The sequence below is a fragment of the Oncorhynchus gorbuscha genome, unplaced genomic scaffold (assembly GCF_021184085.1).
Source record: "Oncorhynchus gorbuscha isolate QuinsamMale2020 ecotype Even-year unplaced genomic scaffold, OgorEven_v1.0 Un_scaffold_666, whole genome shotgun sequence".
NCBI lineage: Eukaryota > Metazoa > Chordata > Actinopteri > Salmoniformes > Salmonidae > Oncorhynchus > Oncorhynchus gorbuscha.
Window position 1 is genome coordinate 197,910 of NW_025745759.1, and position 24,711 is coordinate 222,620.

At 45.3% G+C, this 24,711-nt stretch overlaps 1 protein-coding gene across 1 annotated transcript in view; it reads right to left on the reverse strand.

The window, feature by feature from the left end:
- The window catches only part of LOC124019750 (phospholipase B1, membrane-associated-like), a 35,322-nt gene extending 19,789 nt beyond the window's left edge, over window positions 1-15,533 (reverse strand). The window contains exons 1-10 of the mRNA XM_046335171.1: window positions 15,397-15,533; window positions 15,216-15,274; window positions 15,051-15,126; window positions 14,819-14,877; window positions 14,597-14,664; window positions 5,391-5,434; window positions 4,924-5,044; window positions 4,477-4,528; window positions 739-819; window positions 72-137 (exon numbers count right to left, since the gene is read on the reverse strand). Coding sequence (XP_046191127.1) covers window positions 72-137; window positions 739-819; window positions 4,477-4,528; window positions 4,924-5,044; window positions 5,391-5,434; window positions 14,597-14,664; window positions 14,819-14,877; window positions 15,051-15,126; window positions 15,216-15,274; window positions 15,397-15,451 — 681 coding nt within the window. The 5' untranslated portion in view covers window positions 15,452-15,533. The remainder of the gene's footprint in view (window positions 1-71; window positions 138-738; window positions 820-4,476; window positions 4,529-4,923; window positions 5,045-5,390; window positions 5,435-14,596; window positions 14,665-14,818; window positions 14,878-15,050; window positions 15,127-15,215; window positions 15,275-15,396) is intronic.
- Between the last annotated feature and the right edge of the window lie 9,178 nt (window positions 15,534-24,711).

Sequence of the window (24,711 nt, forward strand, 5' to 3'; positions counted from 1 at the left end):
TACCTCGTTCATCATCGTGTCAAGCATCTCTGTCATACCTCATTCATCATTGTGTCAAGCATCGGTCATACCTCATTCATCATTGTGTCAAGCATCTCTGTCATGTAGTAGATGAAGTTGTCCGCTGAGAAGAGAGTCTGGAATATTAATAAACAGTATCAGTTTTACAGCCGCGAGAACAGCAGTGCAGTATTTTCCTCTGTTTAATATACACCGTTAATTACTCTGTCAGAAAATCTGGTGAGTTTAGTTAACAAACATGGCAATGTATCTAAAGTAGGGCAGAAAGGCTAATGGGCAGGAGTGACTGCATCTACTGGGCAGGCGTGACTGCATCTACTGGGCAGGCGTGACTGCATCTACTGGGCAGGCGTGACTGCATCTACTGGGCAGGCGTGACTGCATCTACTGGGCAGGCGTGACTGCATCTACTGGGCAGGCGTGACTGCATCTACTGGGCAGGAGTGACTGCATTTACTGGGCAGGAGTGACTGTATCTACTGGGCAGGAGTGACTGCATTTACTGGTCAGGAGTGACTGTATCTACTGTGTAGGATTGACTGTATCTACTGTGTAGGATTGACTGTATCTACTGTGTAGGATTGACTGTATCTACTGTGTAGGATTGACTGTATTTAATGTGTAGGATTGACTGTATTTAATGTGTAGGATTGACTGTATCTAATAGGTATGAGGGACTTTATATCCAATAATCTATGAAAAAATACATTGCCTTACTTTGTTTTTACAATAATCACAGATGTCATTCATTCCAATAAGGACTGTCACCAGCTTCCAATCTTCTTTGTAGTTCAGACCCTGAAATATAGTAATATTATGTAATATAAATGCATTTTGTAGTTAATCTCTGCATGGAAAGGCACACTTACTGCTGGAACACTCCAGTGCACAAGTCCGAAAACATACAGTTTCTGGAAGTGTCCAGCCTTGTAACGGCCCTCCACACGTCCCGTATTTCTCCCATAACGAAGTGTCCAGCCTTGTAACGGCCCTCCACACGTCCCGTATTTCTCCCATAACGAAGTGTCCAGCCTTGTAACGGCCCTCCACACGTCCCGTATTTCTCCCATAACGAAGTGTCCAGCCTTGTAACGGCCCTCCACACGTCCCGTATTTCTCCCATAACGAAGTGTCCAGCCTTGTAACGGCCCTCCACACATCCCGTATTTCTCCCATAACGAAGTGTCCAGCCTTGTAACGGCCCTCCACACGTCCCGTATTTCTCCCATAACGAAGTGTCCAGCCTTGTAACGGCCCTCCACACATCCCGTATTTCTCCCATAACGAAGTGTCCAGCCTTGTAACGGCCCTCCAAACGTCCCGTATTTCTCCCATAACGAAGTGTCCAGCCTTGTAACGGCCCTCCACACGTCCCGTATTTCTCCCATAACGAAGTGTCCAGCCTTGTAACGGCCCTCCACACGTCCCGTATTTCTCCCATAACGAAACACTTTTGCGCCAGATGTGCACACAGCACCTTCAGAAAGTATTCAGACCCCTTTTGCCACATTTGGTTACAGCCTTAAAATATATTAAATAGTTTCCCCCCCTCATCAATCTACACAGAATAACCATAATGACAAAGCCAAAACAAGTTTAGAAATGTTGCTAATTTCCAAATAAAAAATGGAAATATCACATTTACATATAGTAGCTTGCAAAAGTATTCACTCCCCTTGGAATTTTTCCTATTTTGTTGCCTTACAATCTGGAATTAAAATGGATTTTTGGGGAGGTGGTATCACTTGATTTACACAACATGCCCACCACTTTGAAGATCCCCCCTCCAAAATTGTGTGTGAAACAAACAAGAAATAAGACAAAAAAATAGAAGACTTGAGCGTGCATTGCTATTCACCCCCCCCCAAAGTCAGAGCCACCTTTGGCAGCAATTACAGCTACAAGTCCAAGATGGCGTAGCAGTCGAACGTTTAGTCTTGTCCCGTCCCGTGTAAATATCCTTTTCCTATTTTTAAAAATATATTTAGAATAAGTTTGTTTTATTCACTGCTTTAGCACACTCCGCCAACCCTGATGTCCTAGCCGTGTCTGAATTCCGGCTTAGGAAGGCCACCAAAAATTCCGCAATTTCCATCACCAACTACAACATTTTCCGTCAAGATACAAAGGGGGAGGAGTTGCAATCTACTGCAGAGATAGCCTGCAAAGTTATGTCATACTATCCAGGTCTGTGCCTAAACCAACAAAAAAATCCACCTTTCCAGAAATTAGTATCTCACCGTTGTTGCTTGTTATAAAACCCCCTCAGCCCCCAGCTGTGCCCTGGACACCATATGTGAATTGATTGCCCCCCATTCATCTTCAGAGTTCGTACTGTTAGGTGACCTAAACTGGGATAAGCTTAACCCCCCAGCCATCCTACAATCTAAGCTAGATGCCCTCAATCTCACACAAATGATCAAGGAACCTACCAGGAACAACCCTAAATCCGTAAACATGGGAACCCTCAAAGATATCCTCCTGACCAACTTGCCCTCTACATACACATCTGCTGTCTTCAACTAGGATCTCAGCAATCACTGCCTCATTGCCTGTGTCCGAAATGGGTCCCTGGTCAAACGACCACCCCTCATCAATGTCAAACACTCCCTAAAACACTTCAGTGAGCAGGCCTTTCTAATCGACTTGGCCTGGGTATGCTGGAAGGATATTGACCTCATGCCTTCAGTAGAGGATGCCTGGTTGCTCTTTAAAAGTGCTTTCCTCACAATCTTAAGTAAGCATGACCCATTCAAAAAAATGTAGAACTAACAACAGATGTAGCCCTTTGTTCACCCCAGACTTGACTGCCCTTAACCAGCAACAAAAATCGATGCTAATGGCGTACAGAAACTTTCAGGGAAGTCAGGAGCCAATTTACACAGTCAGTCAGGAAAGCTAAGGCTTTTTCAAAAAGACATTTGCATCCTGTAGCACTTATTCCTGTAAAGTCCATGTAGAATAAGAGCACCTCCTCCCAGCTGCCCACTGTACTGAGGCTAGGTAACACTGTAAAGTCCATGGAGAATAAGAGCACCTCCTCCCAGCTGTCCACTGCACTGAGGCTAGGAAACACTGTAAAGTCCATGTAGAATAAGAGCACCTCCTCCCAGCTGTCCACTGCACTGAGGCTAGGAAACACTGTAAAGTCCATGGAGAATAAGAGCACCTCCTCCCAGCTGCCCACTGTACTGAGGCTAGGAAACACTGTCACCACCAATAAATCTACGATAATCAATAATTTCAATAAGCATTTTGTCTACGGCTGGCCATGTACACAGAGAGCTAATATTAATAATATGCATGTCAATCTCTCCTGGCTGAAAGAGGAGGAGAGATTGACTTCATCACTACTTGTATTTATGAAGAGGTATTGACATGTTGAATGCACCGAGCTGTCTGTCTAATCTACTGGCACACAGCTCAGACACCCATGCATACCCCACAAGACATGCCACCAGAGGTCTCTTCACAGTCCTCAAGTCCAGAACAGACTATGGGAGGCGCACAGTACTACATAGAGCCATGACTACATGGAACTCTATTCCACAGTACTACATAGAGCCATGACTACATGGAACTCTATTCCACAGTACTACATAGAGCCATGACTACATGGAACTCTATTCCACAGTACTACATAGAGCCATGACTACATGGAACTCTATTCCACAGTACTACATAGAGCCATGACTACACGGAACTCTATTCCACAGTACTACATAGAGCCATGACTACACGGAACTCTATTCCACAGTACTACATAGAGCCATGACTACACGGAACTCTATTCCACAGTACTACATAGAGCCATGACTACACGGAACTCTATTCCACAGTACTACATAGAGCCATGACTACACGGAACTCTATTCCACAGTACTACATAGAGCCATGACTACATGGAACTCTATTCCACAGTACTACATAGAGCCATGACTACATGGAACTCTATTCCACATCAAGTAACTGATGCAACAGTAAAATTAGATTTAAAAATCAGATAAAACCCCTTATAGAACAGCGGGGACTGTGAAGCAACACACACACACACACACTCACACATCAAGTAACATGCAACAGTAAAATTAGATTTAAAAATCAGATAAAACCCCTTATAGAACAGCGGGGACTGTGAAGCAACACACACACACACACACACACACACACACACACACACACACACACACACACACACACACACACACACACACACACACACACACACACACACACACACACACACACACACACACACACACACACACACACACACACACACTAGATGTGGTGTAGTGGTGGAGTAGGGGCCTGAGGGCACGCAGTGTGTTGTGACATCTGTGAATGTATTGTAATGTTTTTCAAATTGCCTTAATTTTGCTGGACACCAGGAAGAGTCAATAATAAATACAATTAGCCAATAGGAAGGTGTCTGTGAATAGTGATGAGGCTTACTGGGTAGGCCCTAAACGTGTCGATCATATGTCTGGTCTGGTCAGAGACATTCCTGAGAGGAAAAAACAGCAATAAAATATTAATGATGTAACAGATATTCAGACCAAACCATCTTGCTCTCTCTTGTTGCACACACACACACACACACACACACACACACACACACACACACACACACACACACACACACACACACACACACACACACACACACACACACACACACACACACACACACACACACACACACACACACACACACACACACACACACACACACACACACACACACACACACACACACACTTATCTGGAAAAAGCTTTGAGGTTCATTGGTTTTGCGTCAGTAATAAAGTGTTATCATAGTTATTAAAGTTAATAAACAAACATTTGAACCCAAAGTACACACTGCTTGTTATTTCACAAGCCATTCAGTCAGTCCCTCACAGAGAGTTGTGTCCTGTCACAGCAAAGTTGAATCCTGTCTCATTGATGCTAGTAGGGAAGCCATGGAGCGTCCACCGTGGAGCCGGACCCAGCAGCTCGGGGTTAAACAGCTTGAAAATGTCTGGAACCACAGAGAAATAGAACCTTAGAACCACAGAGAAATATAACCATTTCAACTGGGGGGGGGGGGGGGGCAAGCTGGGGCCTGTTGTACTGTTAGAGGGGCCAGTTACATTAGATGTTATTGTTGTCATATCGTTTTCTTCACTGCCTTGCAGGCATTAGCAGGCAAAAGACCATGTTCACAATCATCATCGTTGCCACTGTCTAATAACGGATGTAAAAAACTGAAAACAAGAAATATGCAAAGAGCAATTCTATTCAATTCTAAACGTGTATGTTGTGTTCATTTTCAATTCAATTTTATCTCTGGTAATGAAAACAGTAACACTTATATTGTAACTTACTTGCAAGTGTGATGACATCTTGATAAGTTCCATAACCTCCAATACTGTATAACACAAAGAAAAGGGACAATGAACTGACACCGATACCTACCCTTAACCAGAACCCCTAATCCTAACACAAAGAGGGTCAAGGGTCAAGATCCAAGATGGCGTAGCAGTCGGACGTGTGTTTGTCTTGTCCCTTCTTGTCCCATGTAAATAGTCGGTTTCATCGTTTTTTTCGTATATATTTTCATCTCACTTTCCACCTACGATCTAAATATACTTTCCTGCGACCTGCTTTACCCAATGTGGTACGGCTCTGCTCTTTTTTATACGTTATAGCTGGAACCTCCATCAGCAGCTAGCCAGCTAACTAGCTACTAGCTATTTGTCACTGTTAGCCACGGCTAGAGGTATTCACCTCGGAGGCCAGCTTTAGCTCGGTCAATACCTGCCAGTTTGCACAGCGCAACCCAGGGCATATCGGACAGCTTTTCTCCACCACATCACCGGATTCCTGCCGCAACCTCTGGACCATTACACCGGATCATCGCAACTAGCTAGCTGCAACCGTGTGGCTACCGCTGGCTAACGCCTCTGTCCTGAAGCATGCACATTGAGTTAGCCTTGAGCTAGCCTCGAGCTAGGCCCATCTCCCGGCTAGCCGGAGAGGTATACCCGCTGATTCATGGGCTACAATACCTCTTTTCCCAATTGGCTTTGACCCTTTATTGTCGACATGGAGCCTCGCCAATCCATCATGACTGGTCTGCCGACATAATCTTCCGATGTGGTTTCAACAGGCTTTTCCATTGCGATGTCACCGAAGACCCATCTGCTATCCCCGACCCGCTAGCTTTCCGAATGCTGCGACTTCCGCTCGCCTAGCATATTAGTGACTACTGGACTCACCTATTGCTGCTCATTGGACCCTATGATCACTCGAAGCTACACATAACTCTCTCTAATGTCAATATGCCTGGTCTTCTGCTAGGGTAGTTGTTTTATTTCACTGTAGAGCCCCTAGTCCAGCTCAACATGCCTTAGATAGTACTTTTGTCACACACCCCACACATGAGACCTCACCTGGCTTAGCTTGTGTCTCCAGAAATGCAAGTTCTCATTGTCACTCAATGCCTACGTTTATCCCCACTGTACTCACACCCTACCCTTGTCTGTACATTATGCTCTGAATCTATTCTACCATGCCCAGAAATCTGCTCCTTTCATCATCTGTTCCCAACGCACTAGACGACCAGTTCATATAGCTTTTAGTCTAACCCTTATCCTACTCCTCCTCTGGTGATGTAGAGGTTAACCCAGCCCCTGTAGCCCCCAGCATAAGACCTATTCCCCAGGCGCTCTCATTTGTTGACTTCTGCAACCATAAAAGCCTTGGTTTCATGCATGTTAACATCAGAAGCCTCCCCCCTAAGTTTGTTTTATTCACTGCTTTAGCACACTCCGCCAACCCTGATGTCCGAGCTGAGTCTGAATCCCGGCTTAGGAAGGCCACCAAAAAATCCGAAATTTCCATCCCCAATTACAACATTCTCCGTCAAAATAGAACTGCCAAAGGGGGCGGAGTTGCAATCTACTGCAGAGATAGCCTGCAGAGTTCTGTAAACTATCCAGGTCTGTGCCCAAACAGTTCGAGCTTCTGCTGTTGAAAATCCACCTTTCCAGAAATAATACTCTCAATGTTGCCGCTTGCTATAGACCACCCCCCTCAACCCCCAGCTGTACCCTGGACACCATATGTGAATTGATTACACAAATTATCAAGGATTCTACCAGGGACAACCCCAAATCCATAAACATGGGCACCCTCATAGATATCATCCTGACCAATTTGCCCTCTAAATACACCTCTGCTGTCTTCAGGATCTCAGCAATCACTGCCTCATTGCCGGTGTCCGTAATGGGCCTGCGGTCAAACGGCCACCCCTCATCACTGTCAAATGCTCCCTAAAACACTTCAGTGAGCAGGCATTTCTAATCAACATGGTCTGAGTATCCTGGAAGGATACTGACCTCATCCCATCAGTAGAGGATACTTGGTTGTTCTTTAAAAGTGCTTTCCTCACCATCTTAAATAAGCATGCCACAAAATTAAGATCTAAGAACAGATATGGCCCTTTGTTCACTCCAGACTTGAGTGCCCTTGACCAGGACAAAAACATCCTGTGGCGTACTGCATTAGCATCGAATAGCCCCCGTTAAATGCAACTTTTCAGGGAAGTTAGGAACCAATATGCTCAGTCAGGAAAGCTAAGGCTAGCATTTACAAACATAAATTTGCATCCGGTAGCACTAATTCCCAAAAAGTATTGGGACACTAAAGTCCATGGAGAATAAGAGCACCTCCTCCCAGCTGCCCACTGCACTGAGGCTAGGAAACACTGTCACCACCAATAAATCTACGATAATCGATCATTTCAAGTATTTTTTCTACGGCTGGCCATGCTTTCCACCTGGCTACCACTACCCCGCCCACTAACCCCATGCAGCAACTTTCCAACCCTTCTCCTTCACCCAAATCCAGACTGCTGATGTTCTGAAAGAGCTGCAAAATCTGGATCCCAACAAATCAGCTGGCCTAGACCCCTCTTTCTAAAATTATCTGCCAAAATTGTTGAAACCTCTATTACTAGCCTGTCCAACCTCTCTTTCGTATCATCTGAGATCCCTTAAGATTTGAAAGCTGCCACAGTCATCCCCCTCTTCAAAGGGGGAGACACTCTTGACCCAAACTGTTACATCTATCCTACCCTGCCTTTCTAAAGATTTTGAAAGCCAAGTTAAGAAACAGATCACCAACCATTTCAAATCCCACCGTACCTTCACTATGCAATCTGGTTTCCGAGCTGATCTCAGCCACGCTCAAAGTCCTCAACAATATCATAACTGCCACAGATAAAAGACAGTAGTACTGTGCAGCAGTTGGACTAGTAACCGGAAGGTTGCGAGTTCAAACCCCCGAGCTGACAAGGTACAAATCTGTCGTTCTGCCCCTGAACAGGCAGTTAACCCACTGTTCCCAGGCCGTCATTGAAAATAAGAATGTGTGGTTGCCTGGTTAAATAAAGGTAAAATAAAAATAAAAATAAAATACCCTGTATATAGCCTCCACGTTGACTCTGTACCTTAATACCCTGTATATAGCCTCCACATTGACTCTGTACCGTAATACCCTGTATATAGCCTCCACGTTGACTCTGTACCGTAATACCCTGTATATAGCCTCCACGTTGACTCTGTACCGTAATACCCTGTATATAGCCTCCACATTGACTCTGTACCGTAATGCCCTGTATATAGCCTCCACGTTGACTCTGTACCGTAATACCCTGTATATAGCCTCCGCGTTGACTCTGTACCGTAATACCCTGTATATAGCCTCCACATTGACTCTGTACCGTAACACCCTGTATATAGCCTCCACGTTGACTCTGTACCGTAATACCCTGTATATAGCCTCCACGTTGACTCTGTACCGTAATACCCTGTATATAGCCTCCACATTGACTCTGTACCGTAATACCATGTATATCGCCTCCACGTTGACTCTGTACCGTAATACCATGTATATAGCCTCCACTTTGACTCTGTACCGTAATACCCTGTATATAGCCTCCCCTTGACTCTGTACCGTAATACCCTGTATATAGCCTCCACGTTGACTCTGTACCGTAATACCCTGTATATAGCCTCCACATTGACTCTGTACCGTAATACCCTGTATATAGCCTCCACATTGACTCTGTACCGGTACCCCCTGTATATAGCCTCCACATTGACTCTGTACCGTAATACCCAGTATATAGCCTCCACTTGACTCTGTACCGTAATACCCTGTATATAGCCTCTACTTGACTCTGTACCGTAATACCCTGTATATAGCCTCCACATTGACTCTGTACCGTAATACCCTGTATATAGCCTCCACATTGACTCTGTACCGTAATACCCTGTATATAACCTCCACATTGACTCTGTACCGTAACACCCTGTATATAGCCTCCACTTTGACTCTGTACCAGTACCCCCTGTATATAGCCTCCACATTGACTCTGTACCGTAATACCCAGTATATAGCCTCCACTTGACTCTGTACCGTAATACCCTGTATATAGCCTCCACTTGACTCTGTACCATAATACCCTGTATATAGCCTCCACATTGACTCTGTACCGTAACACCCTGTATATAGCCTCCACGTTGACTCTGTACCGTAATACCCTGTATATAGCCTCCACGTTGACTCTGTACCGTAATACCCTGTATATAGCCTCCACATTGACTCTGTACCGTAATACCATGTATATCGCCTCCACGTTGACTCTGTACCGTAATACCATGTATATAGCCTCCACTTTGACTCTGTACCGTAATACCCTGTATATAGCCTCCCCTTGACTCTGTACCGTAATACCCTGTATATAGCCTCCACGTTGACTCTGTACCGTAATACCCTGTATATAGCCTCCACATTGACTCTGTACCGTAATACCCTGTATATAGCCTCCACATTGACTCTGTACCGGTACCCCCTGTATATAGCCTCCACATTGACTCTGTACCGTAATACCCAGTATATAGCCTCCACTTGACTCTGTACCGTAATACCCTGTATATAGCCTCCACTTGACTCTGTACCGTAATACCCTGTATATAGCCTCCACATTGACTCTGTACCGTAATACCCTGTATATAGCCTCCACATTGACTCTGTACCGTAATACCCTGTATATAACCTCCACATTGACTCTGTACCGTAACACCCTGTATATAGCCTCCACTTTGACTCTGTACCGGTACCCCCTGTATATAGCCTCCACATTGACTCTGTACCGGTACCCCCTGTATATAGCCTCCACATTGACTCTACATTTACATTGTACCGGTACCCCCTGTATATAGCCTCCACTTTGACTCTGTACCGTAATACCCTGTATATAGCCTCCACGTTGACTCTGTACCGTAACACCCTGTATATAGCCTCCACATTGACTCTGTACCGTAACACCCTGTATATAGCCTCCACATTGACTCTGTACCGTAACACCCTGTATATAGCCTCCACATTGACTCTGTACCGGTACCCCCTGTATATAGCCTCCACATTGACTCTGTACCGTAATACCCTGTATATAGCCTCCACGTTGACTCTGACTCTGTATATAGCCTCCCATTGACTCTGTACCCCCTGTATATAGCCTCCACATTGACTCTGTACCGTAATACCCTGTATATAGCCTCCACATTGACTCTGTACCGTAATACCCTGTATATAGCCTCCACGTTGACTCTGTCCACATTGACTCCGTAATACCCTGTATATAGCCTCCACATTGACTCTGTACCGTAACACCCTGTATATAGCCTCCACATTGACTCTGTACCGTAATACCCTGTATATAGCCTCCACTTTGACTCTGTACCGTAATACCCTGTATATAGCCTCCACGTTGACTCTGTACCGTAACACCCTGTATATAGCCTCCACATTGACTCTGTACCGTAACACCCTGTATATAGCCTCCACATTGACTCTGTACCCTGTATATAGCCTACATTGACACCCCTGTATATAGCCTCCACATTGACTCTGTACCGTAACACCCTGTATATAGCCTCCACATTGACTCTGTACCGTAACACCCTGTATATAGCCTCCACATTGACTCTGTACCGTAACACCCTGTATATAGCCTCCACATTGACTCTGTACCGGTACCCCCTGTATATAGCCTCCACATTGACTCTGTACCGGTACCCCCTGTATATAGCCTCCACATTGACTCTGTACTGTAATACCCTGTATATAGCCTCCACGTTGACTCTGTACCGTAATACCCTGTATATAGCCTCCACATTGACTCTGTACCGTAATACCCTGTATATAGCCTCCACATTGACTCTGTACCGGTACCCCCTGTATATAGCCTCCACATTGACTCTGTACCGTAACACCCTGTATATAGCCTCCACATTGACTCTGTACCGTAACACCCTGTATATAGCCTCCACATTGACTCTGTACTCTGTACCCCCTGTATATAGCCTCCACATTGACTCTGTACCGTAATACCCTGTATATAGCCTCCACGTTGACTCTGTACCATAATACCCTGTATATAGCCTCCACATTGACTCTGTACTGTAATACCCTGTATATAGCCTCCACATTGACTCTGTACCGGTAACCCCTGTATATAGCCTCCACATTGACTCTGTACCGTAATACCCTGTATATAGCCTCCACATTGACTCTGTACCGTAATACCCTGTATATAGCCTCCACATTGACTCTGTACCGTAATACCCTGTATATAGCCTCCACATTGACTCTGTACCGTAATACCCTGTATATAGCCTCCACATTGACTCTGTACCGTAATACCCTGTATATAGCCTCCACATTGACTCTCTGTACCGTATAGCCTCCACATTGACTCTGTATATAGCCTCCACTTTGACTCTGTACCTGTATATAGCCTACCCCTGTATATAGCCTCCACATTGACTCTGTACCGTAATACCCTGTATATAGCCTCCACATTGACTCTGTACCGTAATACCCTGTATATAGCCTCCACATTGACTCTGACTCTGTAGCCTCCCGTGACTCTGTATAACACCCTGTATATAGCCTCCACATTGACTCTGTACCGTAACACCCTGTATATAGCCTCCACGTTGACTCTGTACCGTAATACCCTGTATATAGCCTCCACATTGACTCTGTACCGTAATACCCTGTATATAGCCTCCACATTGACTCTGTAACACCCTGTAATACCATTGACTCTGTATATACCCTGTATATAGCCTCCACGTTGACTCTGTACCGCCGTATAGCCTCCACCGTAACACCCTGTATATAGCCTCCACATTGACTCTGTACCGTACCCTGTATATAGCCTCCACATTGACTCTGTACCGTAATACCCTGTATATAGCCTCCACATTGACTCTGTACCGTAATACCCTGTATATAGCCTCCACATTGACTCTGTACCGTAATACCCTGTATATAGCCTCCACATTGACTCTGTACCGTAATACCCTGTATATAGCCTCCACATTGACTCTGTACCTGTATATAGTCCACATTGACTCTGTACCCCCTGTATATAGCCTCCACATTGACTCTGTACCGTAACACCCTGTATATAGCCTCCACATTGACTCTGTACCGTAATACCCTGTATATAGCCTCCACATTGACTCTGTACCGTAATACCCTGTATATAGCCTCCACATTGACTCTGTACCGTAATACCCTGTATATAGCCTCCACATTGACTCTGTACCGTAATACCCTGTATATAGCCTCCACATTGACTCTGTACCGTAACACCCTGTATATAGCCTCCACTTTGACTCTGTACCGGTACCCTGTATATAGCCTCCACATTGACTCTGTACCGGTACCCCCTGTATATAGCCTCCACATTGACTCTACATTTACATATAGCCTCCCATTGACTCTGTACCGTAACACCCTGTATATAGCCTCCACATTGACTCTGTACCGTAATACCCTGTATATAGCCTCCACGTTGACTCTGTACCGTAACACCCTGTATATAGCCTCCACATTGACTCTGTACCGTAACACCCTGTATGTATATAGCCTCCACATTGACTCTGTACCGGTACCCCCTGTATATAGCCTCCACATTGACTCTCTGTACCTGTATATAGCCTCCACGTTGACTCTGTACCCTGTATATAGCCTCCACATTGACTCTGTACCGTAACCCCTGTATATAGCCTCCACATTGACTCTGTACCGTAATACCCTGTATATAGCCTCCACATTGACTCTGTATATAGCCTCCACATTGACTCTGTACCGTAACACCCTGTATATAGCCTCCACATTGACTCTGTACCGTAATACCCTGTATATAGCCTCCACATTGACTCTGTACCGTAACACCCTGTATATAGCCTCCACATTGACTCTGTACCGTAATAGCCTCCCCTGTACCGTAATACCCTGTATAGCCTCCACATTGACTCTGTACTGTAATACCCTGTATATAGCCTCCACGTTGATACCCTGTATATAGCCTCCACATTGACTCTGTACCTGTATATAGTAATACCCTGTATATAGCCTCCACGTTGACTCTGTACCGTAACACCCTGTATATAGCCTCCACATTGACTCTGTACCGTAACACCCTGTATATAGCCTCCACATTGACTCTGTACCGTAACACCCTGTATATAGCCTCCACATTGACTCTGTACCGTAACACCCTGTATATAGCCTCCACATTGACTCTGTACCGTAACACCCTGTATATAGCCTCCACATTGACTCTGTACCGTAACACCCTGTATATAGCCTCCACATTGACTCTGTACCCTGTATATAGCCTCCACATTGACTCTGTGCCCCCTGTATATAGCCTCCACATTGACTCTGTACCGGTACCCCCTGTATATAGCCTCCACATTGACTCTGTACTGTAATACCCTGTATATAGCCTCCACGTTGACTCTGTACCGTAATACCCTGTATATAGCCTCCACATTGACTCTGTACCGTAATACCCTGTATATAGCCTCCACATTGACTCTGTACCGGTACCCCCTGTATATAGCCTCCACATTGACTCTGTACCGTAACACCCTGTATATAGCCTCCACATTGACTCTGTACCGTAACACCCTGTATATAGCCTCCACATTGACTCTGTACCGGTACCCCCTGTATATAGCCTCCACATTGACTCTGTACCGTAATACCCTGTATATAGCCTCCACGTTGACTCTGTACCATAATACCCTGTATATAGCCTCCAAATTGACTCTGTACTGTAATACCCTGTATATAGCCTCCACATTGACTCTGTACCGTAATACCCTGTATATAGCCTCCACGTTGACTCTGTACCGTAATACCCTGTATATAGCCTCCACATTGACTCTGTACCGTAATACCCTGTATATAGCCTCCACGTTGACTCTGTACCGTAATACCCTGTATATAGACTTGCTTGTTATTTTACTGCTGCAGTTTCATTATATTACTTTTAATTTTTTTATTTTTACTTATGTATTTTACTTAACACTTTAATTTTAATTTTATCTTAACTTCTTAATTAAATCATTGTTGGTTAAGGGCTTGTAAGTAAGCATTTAACTGTAAGGTCATGTGACACATAACATTTGATTTGAGTTATTTTTGAAGTAAAAATCACCTCCATGAAACATGCCGATATTCAACAGGGACTGACAGAATGGTGGAGCCATTGGCAGCAATAGCTGTCTGCAACAGAGACACACAATTCATCCACTACATTGGCCAGAGACAATATTCACCACATTGATCATAGACAACATTCACTACATTTGTTAAGGAGGAAAGTGACATATTTACTGAGCTGAATAGCTACTAATGGTGGACAGTGAATTCCACCCACCGTTAGAGAGTCCCCCAGAGCTGCAATGACTTTGATATCTGCAGCTTTCACCAACTCCACTGGAATCAAAGGACAGCAGCATTAACAACACAAAGACTGTTAGGCTGCAGTGTTCGGAAACAACTTTGGCCGGTGTGTTTTTCTCTCAGTTGAATTAAGGACCGCGTTTTGTGATTTGACTCACCCGAGTTTGAGAAGGAGAGGAAAGGACAGGAGGAGAGGAGAGACTCACCTGAGGTGGGAACCATGGGAGAGGGGCTCATGTCTGGGCAGTGAAAGACAGGGTGTATTGTGGTCGTAGGGAACTCCTGGACACCAAGACAATAATAAACATGTCTGATGAACTAGCTGATGTAGCTACGGCGATGTTTGTGGAGGATGTGTGAATCTACAGTACCTTTAGATTCTCCTTCACTTCATTCTGAGGCTGGTTGGACTCCTGCCACCTTTCGTTGCCTTGGAGAGAAATTATTAGAAATGAAACATACATACGTACATACTGATGTGCAATTTTGTATGAAGTGCAAGTAACATTCTATGGAGGCTTTGAATAAAACTGGAAAACAACCTGTACTTACCATGAACACAAAAGCAGGCTAGTATACAGGCTGAAAACAGAGCTGTAGCAATCATGATCTGTTCCCTCCCTGGACAGTGTTTTAAATGAGCTGTTATCTGGAATCATTGACTTTGAGTGCACCTTCTCACAGCTGTATAGATACTAATAATGTGGCAAAGTCTGCCTTGCAGTCATTATTGTAGAAAGTAGCGATATGATGTTCTCAACTATATCTGATTACATAATGGTGGAAGGCACTTAGAAAATAAATGAATACCATGTAGTGAAATGCATATGTCATGTTTTGTCATAGATTGTCATGTCTTGTCCCTGTGCTTTCTCTTCTATTCGTTTCCCCCTGCTGGTCTTATTAGGTTCTTTCCCTCTCTCTTTCCCTCTCTCTCTCTCTATCGGTCCGTTCCTGCTCCCAGCTGTTCCTCCTTCTCCTAACTACCTCGTTTACTCTTTCACACCTGTCCCCTATTTTGCCCTCTGATTAAGTCCCTATTTCTCCCTCTGTTTCCGCTTCTGTCCTTGTCGGATCCTTGTTTGCTGTGCTGTGTTCTTGTTCCGTCTTGTCGTGTTTTTGCCTTCATCAGATGCTGCGAGTGAGCAGGTGTATCTGTCAGCTACGGCCAGCGCCTACCCGAAGAGACCTGCAGTCTGTGGCCGCTAATCCTGTTGTTCCCCTCTACAAACTAGAGGATTTCTGTTATCCCCGTTTGGACATTTCCTGTTAAGGATTCAGGATTTGTTATTTTTCTGTTTGGACTTGAATAAACTCTGTTTCTGTTAAGTCGCTTTTGGGTCCTCACTCACCTGCATAACAGCATAGATCAGACTGCGTTCAATAGGCATGGTTACTCAATATGATTCATTTCATTTCCCATTTGTAAACTTCTGGCCCAAACCAGAAAATTATTTAATATTTTTAACATGATTTGAGGTATTTTTAACCGGGAAAGTCAGTTAAGAACAAATTCCTATTTTAAATGATTGCCTAGGGACAGTGGGGTTAACTGCCTTGTTCAAATCAAATCAAATGTTATTTGTCACATACACATAGTTAGCAGATGTTAATGTGAGTGTCGCTTTTGGGTCCTCACTCACCTGCATAACAGAAGGATCCGACCAAGAATGGACCCAGCGACTACGGATTCTCTCAACTCTGCTGTCGAGTTCTAGGGAGCGATGCTAGGCAGACACGAACAGGAATTGTCTGCTGCTCGACATGCCGTTGAGACCCTGGCCGCCCAAGTCTCCGGCCTCTCGGAGGAGATTCACAATCTCCGCCTCGATCCACCGGTTACCTCCTGGGCTTCCGGGTCTCCGGAGCCCAGAATTAATAACCCACCGTGCTACTCTGGGGAGCCCACTAAATGTCGCTCGTTCCTTACCCAGTGTGATATAGTGTTCTCTCTCCAGCCCCACACGTACTCCAGGGGTATTGCTCGTATCGCCTACGTCATATCTCTCCTTACTGGACGGGCTCGGGAGTGGGGCACGGCTATCTGGGAGGCAAGGGCTGAGTGTACTAACCAGTATCAGAACTTTAAGGAGGAGATGATACGGGTTTTTGATCGTTCTGTTTTTGGGAAAGAAGCTTCCTGGTCCCTGTCTTCCCTATGTCAAGGTAATCGATCCATAACGGATTACTCTATAGAGTTTCCCACTCTTGCTGCCTCCAGTAACTGGAACGAGCAGGCGTTGCTCGCTCGTTTTCTGGAGGGACTCCACGCTAAGGTTAAGGATGAGATTCTCTCCCGGGAGGTTCCATCCAGCGTGGATTCTTTGATTGAACTCGCTATTCGCATAGAACGACGGGTAGATCTTCGTCACCGAACTCATGGAAGAGAGCTCGCGTTAACTGTGTCCCCCCTCTCCCCGACACTACCATCTTCCCCCACTGGCTCAGGTGTTGAGCCCATGCAGCTGGGGGTTATTCGCATCTCGACTAAGGAGAGGGAACGGAGAATCACCAACCGCCTCTGTCTCTATTGCGGTTCCGCTGGTCATTTTGTCATTTCATGTCCAGTTAAAGGCCAGAGCTCATCAGTAAGCGGAGGGCTACTGGTAAGCGCTACTACTCTGTCCTCTCCGTCAAGTTCCTGTACTACCTTGCCGGTCCATCTACGCTGGACCTGTTCGGCAGCTTCCTGCAGTGCATTAATAGACTCTGGGGCGGAGGGCTGTTTTATGGACGAAGCCTGGGCTCGGGAACATGACATTCCTCTCAGACAGTTAGGGGAGCCCATGACCATGTTCGACTTGGATGGTAGTCCTCTCCCCAGTATATTATGTGAAACACTACCTTTAACCCTCACAGTATCTGGTAACCATAGTGAGACCATTTCTTTTTTGATTTTTCGTTCACCTTTTACACCTGTTGTTTTGGGTCATCCCTGGCTAGTGTGTCATAATCCTTCTTTTGATTGGTCTAGTAATTCTATCCTTTCCTGGAACGTTTCTTGTCATGTGAAATGTTTAATGTCTGCTATTCCTCCTGTTTCTTCTGCCCCCTCTTTACAGGAGGAGCCTGGTGATTTGACAGGAGTGCCGGAGGAATATCATGATCTGCGCACGGTCTTCAGTCGGTCCAGAGCCACCTCCCTTCCTCCTCACCGGTCGTATGATTGTTGTACTGATCTCCTCAAGAAGCGTTTTACATCCGCTCCTATCCTTGTTACACCTGACGTCACTAAACAGTTCATTGTCGAGGTAGACGCGTCAGAGGTGGGCGTGGGAGCCATTCTGTCCCAGCGCTCCCATACTGACGATAAGGTCCATCCTTGCGCGTATTTTTCTCATCGCCTGTCGCCGTCGGAACGTAACTATGATGTGGCTAACCGCGAACTGCTCGCCATCCGTTTAGCCCTAGGCGAATGGCGACAGTGGTTGGAGGGGGCGACCGTTCCTTTTGTCGTTTGGACTGACCATAAGAACCTTGAGTACATCCGTTCTGCCAAATGACTTAATGCGCGTCAGGCTCGTTGGGCGCTGTATTTCGCTCATTTCGAGTTCGTTATTTCTTATCGTCCGGGCACTAAGAACACCAAGCCTGATGCTTTATCCCGTCTCTTCAGTTCTTCTGTAGCCTCTGCCGACCCCGAGGGAATTCTCCCTGAGGGGCGTGTTGTCGGGTTGAATGTCTGGGGAATTGAGAGACAGGTAAAGCAAGCACTCACTCACACTCCGTCACCGCGCGCTTGTCCTAGGAACCTTCTTTTCGTTCCCGTTTCTACTCGTCTGGCCGTTCTTCAGTGGGCTCACTCTGCCCAGTTAGCTGGCCACCCCGGCGTTCGGGGTACGCTTGCTTCTATTCGCCAGCGTTTTTGGTGGCCTACTCAGGAGCGTGACACGCGCCGTTTCGTGGCTGCTTGTTCGGACTGCGCGCAGACTAAGTCAGGTAACTCTCCTCCTGCCGGTCGTCTCAGACCGCTTCCCATTCCTTCTCGACCATGGTCTCACATCGCCTTAGACTTTATTACCGGTCTGCCTTCGTCAGCGGGGAAGACTGTTATTCTAACGGTTGTCGATAGGTTCTCTAAGGCGGCTCATTTTATTCCCCTCGCTAAGCTTCCTTCCGCTAAGGAGACGGCACAAATCATCATTGAGAATGTGTTCAGAATTCATGGCCTTCCGTTAGACGCCTTTTCGGACAGAGGTCCACAATTCACGTCTCAGTTTTGGAGGGAGTTTTGTTGTTTGATTGGTGCTTCCGTCAGTCTCTCTTCCGGTTTTCATCCCCATTCTAACGGTCAAGCAGAACGGGCCAATCAGACGATTGGTCGCATCTTACGCAGTCTTTCTTTTCGAAACCCTGCGTCTTGGGCAGAACAGCTCCCCTGGGCAGAATACGCTCACAACTCGCTTCCTTCGTCTGCAACCGGGCTATCTCCTTTTCAGAGTAGCCTTGGGTACCAGCCCCCACTGTTCTCGTCCCAGCTCGCCGAGTCCAGCGTTCCCTCCGCTCAGGCTTTTGTCCAACGTTGTGAGCGCACCTGGAGGAGGGTCAGGTCTGCACTTTTCCGTTATAGGGCGCAGACTGTGAGAGCCGCCAATAAACGTAGGATTAAGAGTCCTAGGTATTGTCGCGGTCAGAGAGTATGGCTTTCCACTCGTAACCTTCCCCTTACGACAGCTTCTCGCAAGTTGACTCCGCGGTTCATTGGTCCGTTCCGTATTTCTCAGGTCGTTAATCCTGTCGCAGTGCGACTTCTTCTTCCGCGACATCTTCGTCGCGTCCACCCAGTCTTCCATGTCTCCTGTGTCAAGCCTTTTCTTCGCGCCCCCCGTTCGTCTCCCCCCCCCTCCCGTCCTTGTCGAGGGCGCACCTATCTACAGGGTACGGAAGATCATGGACATGCGTTCTCGGGGACGTGGTCACCAGTACTTAGTGGATTGGGAGGGGTACGGTCCTGAGGAGAGGAGTTGGGTTCCATCTCGGGACGTGCTGGACCGTTCGCTGATCGATGATTTCCTCCGTTGCCGCCAGGGTTCCTCCTCGAGTGCGCCAGGAGGCGCTCGGTGAGTGGGGGGGTACTGTCATGTTTTGTCATAGATTGTCATGTCTTGTCCCTGTGCTTTCTCTTCTATTCGTTTCCCCCCTGCTGGTCTTATTAGGTTCTTTCCCTCTCTCTTTCCCTTCTTTCCCTCTCTCTCTATCGTTCCGTTCCTGCTCCCAGCTGTTCCTCATTCTCCTAACTACCTCGTTTACTCTTTCACACCTGTCCCCTATTTTGCCCTCTGATTAAGTCCCTATTTCTCTCTCTGTTTCCGCTTCTGTCCTTGTCGGATCCTTGTTTGCTGTACTGTGTTCTTGTTCCGTCCTGTCGTGTTTTTGCCTTCATCAGATGCTGCGAGTGAGCAGGTGTCTCTGTCAGCCACGGCCTGCGCCTACCCGAAGGGACCTGCGCCTACCCGAAGGGACCTGCAGTCTGTGGCCGCTAATCCTGTTGTTCCCCTCTACAAACTAGAGGATTTCTGTTATCCCCGTTTGGACATTTCCTGTAAAGGATTCAGGATTTGTTATTTTTCTGTTTGGACTTGAATAAACTCTGTTTCTGTTAAGTCGCTTTTGGGTCCTCACTCACCTGCATAACAGCATAGATCAGACTGCGTTCAATAGGCATGGTTACTCAATATGATTCATTTCATTTCCCCATTTGTAAACTTCTGGCCCAAACCAGAAAATTATTTAATATTTTTAACATGATTTGAGGTATTTTTAACCGGGAAAGTCAGTTAAGAACAAATTCCTATTTTAAATGATTGCCTAGGGACAGTGGGGTTAACTGCCTTGTTCAAATCAAATCAAATGTTATTTGTCACATACACATAGTTAGCAGATGTTAATGTGAGTGTAGCGAAATGCTTGTGCTTCTAGTTCCGACAATGCAGTAATAACCAACAAGTAATCTAACTAACAATTCCAAAACTACTGTCTTATACACAGTGTAAGGGGATAAAGAATATGTACACAAGTTAGCCATAAATATTTCCAAAAGTAAAAACATTGTATTTGGGACAAATCATTCACTAAACCCTAAACCTCTACTACATCTCGTAATGAATAATGTGGAACTTGAGGACTGTCAGGGTCAAAACATATTGATACAACAGTAGCTAAAATGGGGAGAAGTCTGTCCATAATAAAGCGCTGCTCTGCCTTCTTAAAAACACAAGGCAGGTCCTACAGGCCCTAGTTTTGTCGCACCAAGACTACTGTTCAGTCGTGTGGTCAGGTGCCACAAAGAAATCAAATCAAATCAAATTTTATTTTATTTGTCACATACACATGGTTAGTAGATGTTAATGCGAGTGTAGCGAAATGCTTGTGCTTCTAGTTCCAACAATGCAGTAATAACCAACAAGTAATCTAACTAACAATTCCAAAACTACTGTCTTATACACAGTGTAAGGGGATAAAGAATATGTACATAAAGATATATGAATGAGTGATGGTACAGAGTGGCATAGGCAAGATACAGTAGATGGTATTGAGTGCAGTATATACATATGAGATGAGTATGTAAACAAAGTGGCATAGTTAAAGTGGCTAGTGATACATGTATTACATAAAGATGCAGTAGATGATATAGAGTACAGTATATACGTATACATATGAGATGAATAATGTAGGGTATGTAAACATTCTATTAGGTAGCATTGTTTAAAGTGGCTAGTGATATATTTTACATCATTTCCCATCAATTCCCATTATTAAAGTGGCTGGAGTTGAGTCAGTGTGTTGGCAGCAGCCACTCAATGTTAGTGGTGGCTGTTTAACAGTCTGATGGCCTTGAGATGGAAGCTGTTTTTCAGTCTCTCGGTCCCAGCTTTGATGCACCTGTACTGACCTCGCCTTCTGGATGATAGCGGGGTGAACAGGCAGTGGCTCGGGTGGTTGATGTCCTTGATGATCTTTATGGCCTTCCTGTAACATCGGGTGGTGTAGGTGTCCTGGAGGGCAGGTAGTTTGCCCCCGTTGATGCGTTGTGCAGACCTCACTGCCCTCTGAAGAGCCTTACGGTTGTGGGCGGAGCAGTTGCCGTACCAGGCGGTGATACAGCCCGCCAGGATGCTCTCGATTGTGCATCTGTAGAAGTTTGTGAGTGCTTTTGGTGACAAGCCGAATTTCTTCAGCCTCCTGAGGTTGAAGAGGCGCTGCTGCACCTTCTTCACGACGCTGTCTGTGTGTGTGGACCAATTCAGTTTGTCTGTGATGTGTATGCAGAGGAACTTAAAACTTACTCAGAGGCAGAATGACATATTTTTTACCTTGTCAGCTCGGGGATTCGATCTTGCAACATTCCAGTTACTAGGCCAACACTCTAACCACTAGGCTACCTGTCACCCCCAATGACAGTGTTGAAGAAACATACGTTTATTCTTTAAACAGGGGCAGGCAAACGACAGGTCAAGGCAAACGACAGGTCAAGGCAAACGACAGGTCAAGGCAAACGACAGGTCAAGGAGGGCAGGGGTCAATAATCCAGAGAGGGTGTAAGGCACCGGAACAGCAGGCGGGCTCAGGGTCAGGGTCAGGCTCAGGTCAGGGTCAGGCAGAGGACGGTAATCCAGAGAGGGTGTAAATTACCGGAACAGCAGGCCGGGTCAGGTCAGGCAGGAATGGTCAAAACCAGGAAACAGGGAATATAGCAAAGACAGGTGCAAGGGAAACAACTGGTAGGTTTAAACGACCAAAACAAACTGTCACTGACAGACAGAAAACACAGGTATAAGTACCCAGGGGATAATGGGGAAGATGGCCGACACCTGGAGGGGGGTGGAAACAAGCACAAGGACAGGTGAAACAGATCAGGGCGAGAGAGTTATTTTCAATTGGGTGACGTCATGGGATGAGGTCATAGTTATTTCCTGGGGAAGGTAAATAAATGGAATGCAGTACGTTCTGCCGGAAAAAAAAAAAAAATAATATATATATATATATAACACTAAATGGGGATAGAAACTTACAAAATGCAGAAATGGACAGAAGAGGAAATACAAGGAGCGTTTTCCACCTGTTAAATTGCATGTATTTATTTTTCGCTGTAGTTTGCTAACCACGGACCTTGGACTATGGGCATGCTTGTTATCCGATTTGCTTGCTGAAGGCAAAGCACAACATTCGATTTCTTACATACTCATAATTGTATTATTTGATGTGCTTGCTGAATGCAAAGCATAACTCTAGATTTTGTACATACTCATTATTATTTGATTTCTTTACCCTGCTCTAGTTTGAATGATTTAAGCTATGAACACGAAACCAATTTCCAAATGTCCAGACTGCCCCAACTGGTATTGCTTGAATATCATATACTCCCAATGCATTTCAATGGCAAACAAAGGCTCATAGACATTAAAAAAAAGCTCACAGGCTTCAACATCAGGTTTATTACACTGCCAGTGACAAGTCTCCTTATTTATTAGGGAAACAGTGGTTAGTAATGTACATAACTGGGGAGCCACGCGATGCTGCGAAGCAAGGTGGTTCTTCGAATGGAGCCTTCTGATAAAACCCTCCCAATTTACTCAATAGAATAGTACATTTAGTAGAATTGTTTGAGGGGAAATGTACTTTTATTTACTTCAACGTAGCACAATAACTGGAGCAATCGCTGGAGTTTTATGATTATTTACTTGAATTGCATGCCCTCCAATTTCACCGGAAGTTGTCGAAAAGGTGTCCCGCTGGCAAGAAGTCTAGACTAGTTAACCAGGTTAAAGATGGTATACTTGATAAAACTAGTCTAAAACTGTACCAAGGGACAGAGCAGCGACACACCTATTCATGAGGGATCTGGGTAAGGTAGATATATGGAGGATTGTCAATCCTAGAGAGAAGGAACATATGTTTTTATTCACACAACCATACATCTCATTCCAGGATAGATGACTTCCTAATTTACAAGAGCATGACAAAAGAGGTGTTAGAGAGTAAAATAGGGGTTATTGATTTGACTGACCACACAACAGTGTGATTATGTATAGTAGTTGAGGTTGATATGGCTAAGGAAAGCATTAGATGGAGGATGAATGCATCCTTATTTCAAGACAAAACATTTCACGTTTCACCTCAATGACGACGGCAAGTTTTTTAAAAAAAAACAAACATTGGTTCCACTGACAAATTGAGTACAGTACGGGAGGACTAGAGCTTATGTTAGGGGCAAAATAATAGCACAGACCAGTAGAAAGAAAAGTTGCAGCGTGTTCATACGAATCTTTTTAAAGTGTGGTTCGGAGCTCTGTGAGATTTCTGGGATTTTCTGGGATTTTTTTTCTGAAATAACACACACTCACTAAACCCTCCGTAAATAAGTCAGTTCTTAACATAAAGACTTAAAACTCAAAATTCTATAATTGTCTACCCCAAGGAGGATATGTGTTCACTTTCAGCTTCCTGTGTCAACCGGAAGTGCCTTAAAATGGTGTCATAGGTGCTGTTTCCAAGGGTTAAAAAGGTCAGATCTTTTCAAAACTTCATATGTGTGATTAGGCAAACCCCATGAACTGTAAGTCAGTCATTTCCCCCAACAGATGTCAAAGGAAAGCTCTCTCTCTCTCACACACACACACACACACACACACACACACACACACACACACACACACACACACACACACACACACACACACTGGTCAGGTCTCTTCATCTAGCTATGTCGGTCCATCTACACACCAGCGCTACACACATCTAGATCCACACACACACACACACACACACACACACACACACACACACACACACACACACACACACACACACACACACACACACACACACACACACACACACACACACACACAGAGCAAGGATGGAGTG